At 40.3% G+C, this 8,109-nt stretch overlaps 1 protein-coding gene across 1 annotated transcript; it reads left to right on the forward strand.

Moving 5' to 3' along the window:
* Nucleotides 1–857: 857 nt before the first annotated feature.
* On the forward strand, nucleotides 858–7,882 carry spag6 (sperm associated antigen 6). Its single transcript, XM_037455401.2, has 11 exons — nucleotides 858–1,066; nucleotides 1,153–1,248; nucleotides 1,323–1,489; nucleotides 2,334–2,517; nucleotides 2,699–2,904; nucleotides 3,808–3,981; nucleotides 4,055–4,207; nucleotides 4,317–4,508; nucleotides 7,039–7,155; nucleotides 7,266–7,411; nucleotides 7,578–7,882. Exons 1-11 carry the CDS (start codon nucleotides 1,042–1,044, stop codon nucleotides 7,639–7,641), a joined length of 1,524 nt encoding a protein of 507 aa, XP_037311298.1. The 5' UTR covers nucleotides 858–1,041; the 3' UTR covers nucleotides 7,642–7,882.
* The last annotated feature ends 227 nt before the right edge of the window (nucleotides 7,883–8,109 follow it).

Genomic DNA, 8,109 nt, shown 5'->3' on the forward strand with positions numbered 1-8,109 from the left:
GATCGGAACTATACGCGTTTCCATTTGAGCCCATTCCACAACCAGTGGCTCACCGAACAGCTTCCTCCATGAGAGATTTATAAAGCAATACAACAAAATGTGTACCTATTTAATACATGATACATTCTTTGGGGCTTAACAATCCCTGCAGTTTTTGTAATTAAATTTGACAAAAGTCCTTTTCAAATGATCTTCAACGGAATCCGCAACCCATTCAGACTACTGAGTGTGAAAAAACCTGAGTATGAATTACATCTAACAATACGTAGAAATACTTCATTAGGCCGCGTTAAATGTGTCGAATTTGAAAACAAAATACACGCCTTAATAACCGTTCATTGGTCCTGGGTCGGCTCATTTAAATAAACCTATTTTCTCTTAGTCTTACCGTTTTTGGATAACATGAACAAAAGCAGTATGTCTGTTTGCCTACCTGGATCTATTTCTAATTATAGACTCACGATGGATGCAAATATCCACCGAGAGAGAGAGAGATCATCATGTTCAGACCGATCCTATTTCAATAAGCCACATTTTGTAAAAGGTTAAAAGCTAAGCTTCATTTTGGCTGTGTCACTTAAAACAATGGAAAATAAAGTGCAAGAAGAAGAACTCGTACTTCATCTAAGGGCAAACTCCTCGTAGGGGCAAGGAAAGGGAAAGAATAATTAAAGTAGCCTACTTGATAAAAAAAAACGCTAAAATACGCTGAGTTCAACGTAGTCAGCGTTTTCCGTGGGAATCTGCAGGGACTGAGACGAGGGATCATCTCACAGCTCTCACACTCCACGCATTTCGCAAAGTGCAACATGATTGCGAAAAGACACAGGGTGAGTCATCCTCAAAATACGCGATCTTTGACCGGAGCCATAGTGCCTTCTGCTTCCTGCCCGTTGCCCGGGCAACACTTAACAACATCGCCACCCAGCTCGTAGAGACGGTCAGCGGCAAACGGAATCCTGCGATATATTCACTAGCATTAAAAATCCACGCTGTGGTAGTAAATCTCGGATAGGAGGCGTTTTTCCATCTTGGGTGACAATGAGTCAACGGCAGATCATTCAAGGTGAGATCCATGAGCGGTTTTCATTCAATAAAAAAGCTCATGCAAGCTCAAAGTCAAACTCTCTCGGTCCGTTTTGTGTTTTTCAGTTTTTGAGCAGTTTCAGAAATCGAGGATGCAGTTTGTGCAAACTGTCGCTGATCTGGCTGCCAGACCGCAAAATATAGAATTCCTCCAAAATGCAGGTAAGAAACTATTAGAGCAGAATACAAGCAGTTAGCTTCAAATGCTATTCTTAAACTCCTCCCCTCCGCTGCAGGTGTGATGCCCATGCTGCGTCCCCTCCTGCTGGACGTGGTCCCCAGCATCCAGCAGACGGCGGCGTTGGCCCTGGGCCGCCTGGCAGACCACAGCGATGACCTGGCCCAAGCGGTGGTAAAAGAAAACATCCTGCCCCAGCTGGTCCACTCCCTGACCTTCCAGAATGTCAGTATACCTCATCGCATGTAGCTAAATGCAAGTTTCAAAGCTGGTTTGGCCGGTGGGTTTGTATGTGTGTGTGTGTGTGTGTGTGTCTGAGAGAGAGAGAGAGAGGAAGGAGACCCTGCAGGCCCCTGGAGTCAGCCCCCTGGATGTTAGAATGTGTTTCGGGCTACTTGGCAGCCCGCCTCGGGGCTACTTCAGAACCTAAGAGGCCCCTCACCATGAGAGCAACCAGGCCTTTGTTTTCTCTCTTTCTGTCTCTCAGCTATTTCAGGGAAGACAGACAGGGCTTAGCTGCTGCTGTTGCTAACGGGACGTGGCAGTCTCTTAAGCGTAAAAACTGTACACAGTTTAGTTTACGTTTTTAAACATGTTCTGTCCGATATTATCAAAATAGCTGCGTCGCATTTTAGGAAAGAATTTTGGAGTTTTAGAAAGTCTAAATGTGTGATGTAACCCTATACAGCCAGTGGCCTTTAGGGACCCTGGAGACCCCAGGCACTGGAACGGGCTTGAGTTTTATTTTGAGTACCATGAAAGATTTGAAAAACAACTCAGGGCTATTTATGTATTTTGTCACCTTCTTAGAATTTAAAAGTGTGATGACCTTTGATTGAACAAGAGTTGGTGGATTTTTGATGAGGACAATGAGGAATTCAAGCATGTGAGAAGAAAACATGAGGACATTTCATTGAGTAAAAAAAAAAAAAAAACACACTACCTTCATTCCAAAACACAGACAGAAAGATCAAAGGTGAAGTCTAATGTCGGTTTGACCCCCAATTTGAGCCGTGTGCAATGACGGTGTGTGTGTGTGTGTGTGTACCTGTGTGCGTTTTGCGTGCAGAGGTTCTACAAGAAGGCAGCAGCGTTTGTGCTGCGCGCCGTGGCCAAACACTCCCCCGAGCTGTCCCAGGCCGTGGTGGCCTGTGGGGGAGTGCATGCCCTGGTTCTCTGTCTAGAGGAGTTTGACCCCTGGGTGAAGGAGGCTGCTGCCTGGGCCCTGGGCTACATCGCACGACACAACGCATGTAAGGTAGACGCACCGGCACAAGCCCACTTCTACCATCTCCCGCTTCCATCTGCTCACTTTCTTGGTTTTAAGACACATTTTAGCTGGTGCTAGGATTTTCTGTGTGTTTTGAAATGTCATTGTTTATCACCACTCTCTCCTTCTCTACCTGCTTCCCGCCTCATTCTGTCGCCGTGCAGCGTTGTCTCAGTCGGTCGTGGAGGCGGGCGCTGTGCCACTGCTGGTGTTGAGTCTTCAGGAGCCCGAGATGGCCCTCAAACGCATCGCAGCTTCCACCCTCAGTGACATCTGCAAGCACACACCGGAACTGGCCCAATCTGTGGTGGACAATGGAGCCATCGCACATCTGGCGCTGATGATCCTCAACCCGGATGCCAAACTGAAGGTAGGACAGCAGCTGAGGTATTGGCATAAACAAAAAGAAAGGTTTTAATAGAATAGCCGATCATTTTTCTAGATATTGCTTTTCCTTACATTAAGGACATGCTATGTTTTCCATATCAGGTAAAAATAACCAATACTTAAATACTATTCCTATATTTATTCATTAATGAGCAGTTATTTCTAACAGTAACAATAGAAATGCTTTTTTGCTTTGGTGCTTTTACTGGAGACTATTGTCATGCCAAATTACACTACGCACAATAAGAATGAATGTTTAACAGAACCAAATGTATATATATATATATATATATATATATATATATATATATATTCACACAAATATCTTAAATATTATTATGTATTATATTTACATATCAGTTTGTATTCATGTTTACATTTTATTGTTTCTGTTGTTCTCTGTTATTCTCCAGTCTCAATCTATTTGTCTTCTTGCCCTTTCTTTCACCTTTTTTAACATTTAACAATTTAGCCCTTAGAAGCGGTTTAATTATTAATGAATTGGGACAAATTATCATCGTACTGACTCAATAATTCTGAGAAAACGTACATGGTGTAGCAGAACAGAATTGTGTGTGCATTTCAGATCTTGCAAGTAACACACCCATAAAATGTTGTCTTGAAAATCTGTTAAAGTGGAAATCAAGTCAAATCTAAATTTTAGAAATTGAAATATTTTAACTTTAAAAATAACGTTATAGAAAATGTAATTCAATTGAATAGATAAAACATCCAAATGCAGCTGAAAAGATCCAGATATTTCCTGACAAATGAAAGATTTCAGCATATATGCTGGCTTTTAGAAATACACAACATGAAGCCTGTAATTGTTTTTACTCTTAGAAGTCTTAAAAGGTTTAATGATCCCGTTTTTGTCCCCACCCAGAGGCAGGTGTTCTCAGCCCTCAGTCAGATCAGTAAACACTCGGTCAGCCTGGCAGAGATGGTGGTCGAGGCGGAGATCTTCCCTGCAGCGGTGGCCTGCCTCAATGATCCGGACGAGTACGTGAAGAAGAACGTCACCACGCTGATGAGGGAGGTGGTCAAACACTCACCGGAGGTACAGCGCTCTCTCGCACAATTGGTCACAGATGTGCGTGTGTGGACACTAATGAATCTGTGTCGTTTCCCAGCTAGCCCAGGTGATTGTGAATTGTGGAGCCATGGGCGCTGTGGTAGATTATCTGGGCAATTGCCATGGAAACCTGCGGTTGCCTGGGATCATGATGCTGGGATATGTGGCAGCTCACAGCGAGAACCTGGCCATGGCTGTCATTCTCTCCAAGGTGGGATTCCCTCTTGTTTTATTTGGGGTTTTTTTTTTCCTGGCCTGCAGTCCATAGGTCATGTTGACGGAATCGGCCCCATCATGCTGCGTGTCACCCTGTCCTGCAGGGGGTGCCCCAGCTGGCCCTTTGTTTGTCGGAGGAGCGTGAGCCTCACATCAAGGCGGCCACGGCCTGGTCCATCGGCCAGATAGGTCACCACACCCCTGAGCACGCTAAGGCAGTGGCCACCTCTGACCTGTTGGCCAAACTGCTGGAGCTCTACATGGACGCCAGCAGCTCAGAGGACCTGCAGGCCAAAGTAAGAGCTGCAGCCCCATCTTAAACAGTGTTTGTGTCACAGATGAAGTCAAAGTAGAAGGATCTGCTGCTTTACCTCTTCAAAAATGAACATATTCAGGATTGTCAGTTTTCATTTCTGGTAAATAACTGCAGTGCACTGAGGGCCCAAAAGAAACCCAGAACAATATCACCAATTTGACACCACACGAGTAGGATTTGAAAAACACCAAAAAGACTTCAGTCAAAAAAACGTGCTTGCCGGTTATTTATTTATTTATAATGTCTATTCTCAGCAGTGTTTGAAAATACACTATAATATAGTTTTGTAAAGTTTGGTCTAATTAAACATTTTAATTGACATTTTGTTGATTTTTACATATCATTAGTCTTGGTCCTATTAGCCTGCCAATACAAATCATCTGATGAATTATTTATTTCTAATAGTGGAGTGGAAAAATGTTGCTCACTGATCATTTAACTAACCTGGACCTTTTCATTATTAATATAGAGCCTTCTAATAAAAATATTTTGGCTACACAATCACTTTTTTCCCACATACATCTATGTTTAGACGAGCCTTTTTACCCTACTACCCAAGTACTTCTTTAAAACCTTTTACCACGGACTTTACCATGACATTTGTGTATAATAACACGTATTATATGAATCTGTTATGTTCGTTTATATGAACAATACAATGACTTTTTAGGATATTTTTCTACCTACTGTACAACTACTTTTTGACATGTAATACTCGAATAGATTTGACATAGCAAACAAGAATATTTTTTACTATATTAAACAATGATCTTTTAATATCCACTTAGATATGCATATGATCAACATGCTTATGAGAGTTATTAATTTTTCAAGACGGTATGAGTTTTATCTCTACAGAATCGTTTGTCTTTTTGATACATAATTATATATAAAATCACAGATTAGACATATAATGGAACTGTTTTTGACTTGCATTGCTTCAATTTTCTTTGAGACTATAACTATATTATATATATATATATATATATATACATATATATATATATTTTTTTATTATGTTATATTGTGACCTCTCCATACATATTAATTAGTACATCTTTGGGATTTGCTTTGCTTTTGTCATCTGGACTGAGCATTCAAGAACTCCCTTTTCACTTACTATATCATTACTATTTCATGCATTTTGACATACAATAATAATACAACATACTATATTATGAATTATTTCATCCAACATACAATAATAATACATTTTCACAATTATATACTATGACCTTTCAACATGCTGTGACTTTTTTGACATTCTGTACTGTGACGGTTCCCTTTAAATCATAATTTAATAATAATACGAGTTGAACCAGAAACTTTCGTGGACTCTTTTTTTAACATTCTGTAGTCGCACACATTTAAATTCCCTTTTATAACATATTGTCACTACTTTTTTTTTTTGGCATTATATAAAAATGTTTTTAAGTGCTTTGCTAAAACATTCCTTATACGGTCTTTTCCCAGAGATAATAAATAATTAAATAATTTGACATTCTATGTCATGTTTTTTTATGAATTATTTCTGACTTGCTATTCTATCTTTTTTCAACATGTTATGCTTTGACTTCTGTTATTTTTTTTTAAAACGTTTTGGAGGTGCTTTACTAAACCACTCTTATCATGGACTCTTTTGACATGCTATAATATTTTAATACATTTTTAAAAATGCACCGCTAAGACTTTTAATGAACATTTTTACTTGTTTACTGCAACATTTCTTTGACATAATAAGGCTTTTTTTCAGGTGATTTTCTAAATCTCTTCCTGCATAACTTTTATTGTGACTTCGGTTTGTACTAAATGATGAAGTCAATTTGGTGAATTTACTAAATTATCATTTGCTTTCTATTTAATTTTCTGAAATATATTTATATTTGGAATATTTGAATTTTCTTTTTGACATACTATACTGTGACTTCTTTATGAAGGTTTGTTTCTCCTCTAACACTCTATTGGATTCTTTACTAACTCTATTGATTGGTGTGGGTCAAGAGTGAGCTCTTATGTGATATTATTGGAAACTCAAATAAATGTCATGTATTAGCTATCGAAGTTCATTCAGAAATGTTCCATTGATACTGTGCTCCAAGGAGTTATCACACAAAGACTGTTTTGTTGGTGGACTTTTTTGCAATCTATGTCTAGTAAACTTAAGTTAAAGTCTGCCGCTGATCTATCCGGTTAGAACACACAATGGCAATGAGGTCTTAAAATGTATGGAAAGGGTCTTTAAAAAAGGTCTTACATTTCTTCATGTAGCTTGTTAAATGTGATCTGTTGACACTTTTATTGAGACACGAGTATCTGTAAAGAAAATGAGCCTTTGGAGCAGTTTTAAAAGCATTAAAAGAGGAGAAGACGAATCTGATTTTAAAGCCATACATGCATATTCTGACTCACAGGTCACTTGGTGTCAAAGGTCACTTGGTGACTAAAAAAGGAACACGGGAGAAACAGAGAGGTTTTAAAACGACTGTATCATTCTTCTTTGTTCTTTTCAGAGTAAGAAGGCTCTAAAGAGCGTTCTGCAGAAGTGCACCTACATGCCAAGTCTGGAGCCCTTACTCTATGATGCTCCAAGCAACATCCTCAGACATGTTGTCTGCCAGTTCAGCAAGGTGAGTGCGTCTCCAGCTGGTATCACAACATCACTCTCAAAAGCTGAAAACAATAAAAAGGTTCACATTCAGCATCTTTAGAATTCCCTCCGTCTTGGCTCCCATCAAAGGTGCTGCCTCATGACAGTAAGGCTCGCCGGCTGTTTGTGACCAGCGGCGGGCTGAAGAAGTTGCAAGAGATTGAAGCAGAGCCCGGCTCCCCTCTACAGGAGCACATCAACGCCATCACCAGCTGCTTCCCCGAGGAGATCGTCAGGTGGGTTTCTCTCGTCCGTACAAACGGCCACACCAAACACGTACTTTGTTGACATTGGAAAAAAAAAAACCTTTAGCACATTTATATTCCATATTCGTCCCTCCTTAAGTGTGTATACAAAATATCCATCAGTAGAAAACACCTAAGATGTTTGTGTGTTTCCCAGGTACTACTCCCCTGGCTACTCAGAGGTCCTGCTCGAGCGGTTAGAGTACTACCAGCCGGCTTAACCACGCATCATGTTGAGATGCTAACATGAAGATGTACCATGAGTACTCCTTGGCATAAAGTGCATGCTAATTTAAATGAGTTTAACTTTTCATGCCGTTTGTGTAAAAGAAATAGCTATATGTTTAAATGTGTCCCCTAACTGCAGCTTGCCTTAGGACAGCTGTTCATTTTGTATGCCAACGTGGCCACTAAAGAGACCATAAAAAATGGAAATGTACAAATAAAGGACATTTTATGGAGCTTAATGGAAAAGATGATCTTTAGCCCCTGTTAAAAAGGTCAAAGGTCAGGTTCAGCAACGCAGCCCCAAAGAAGACGGGCAAGGAATGAGTGCGTTGCACAAAGACACGTCATTAAGCTGCAAGCTTGCTGACTCACGCAGAACAACACTGGTCTAAGACCGGCGTCCCGGAAGCGAAGCTCACGGGCGTCTTCCTCTTTTCATTGCACACATGAACATGTTTCTC

Source organism: Pungitius pungitius, chromosome 19 (genome assembly GCF_949316345.1).
Source record: "Pungitius pungitius chromosome 19, fPunPun2.1, whole genome shotgun sequence".
NCBI lineage: Eukaryota > Metazoa > Chordata > Actinopteri > Perciformes > Gasterosteidae > Pungitius > Pungitius pungitius.

What these genes read in the sequence shown, in the direction of transcription:
- spag6 (XM_037455401.2), top strand. Translation starts at nt 1,042, where the DNA reads ATGAGTCAACGGCAGATCATTCAAG. An exon ending in AGAATTCCTCCAAAATGCAG is followed by an intron (nt 1,249 to 1,322) that starts GTAAGAAACTAT and finishes CCTCCGCTGCAG; the next exon opens with GTGTGATGCCCATGCTGCGT. An exon ending in CAGAGGACCTGCAGGCCAAA is followed by an intron (nt 4,509 to 7,038) that starts GTAAGAGCTGCA and finishes TGTTCTTTTCAG; the next exon opens with AGTAAGAAGGCTCTAAAGAG.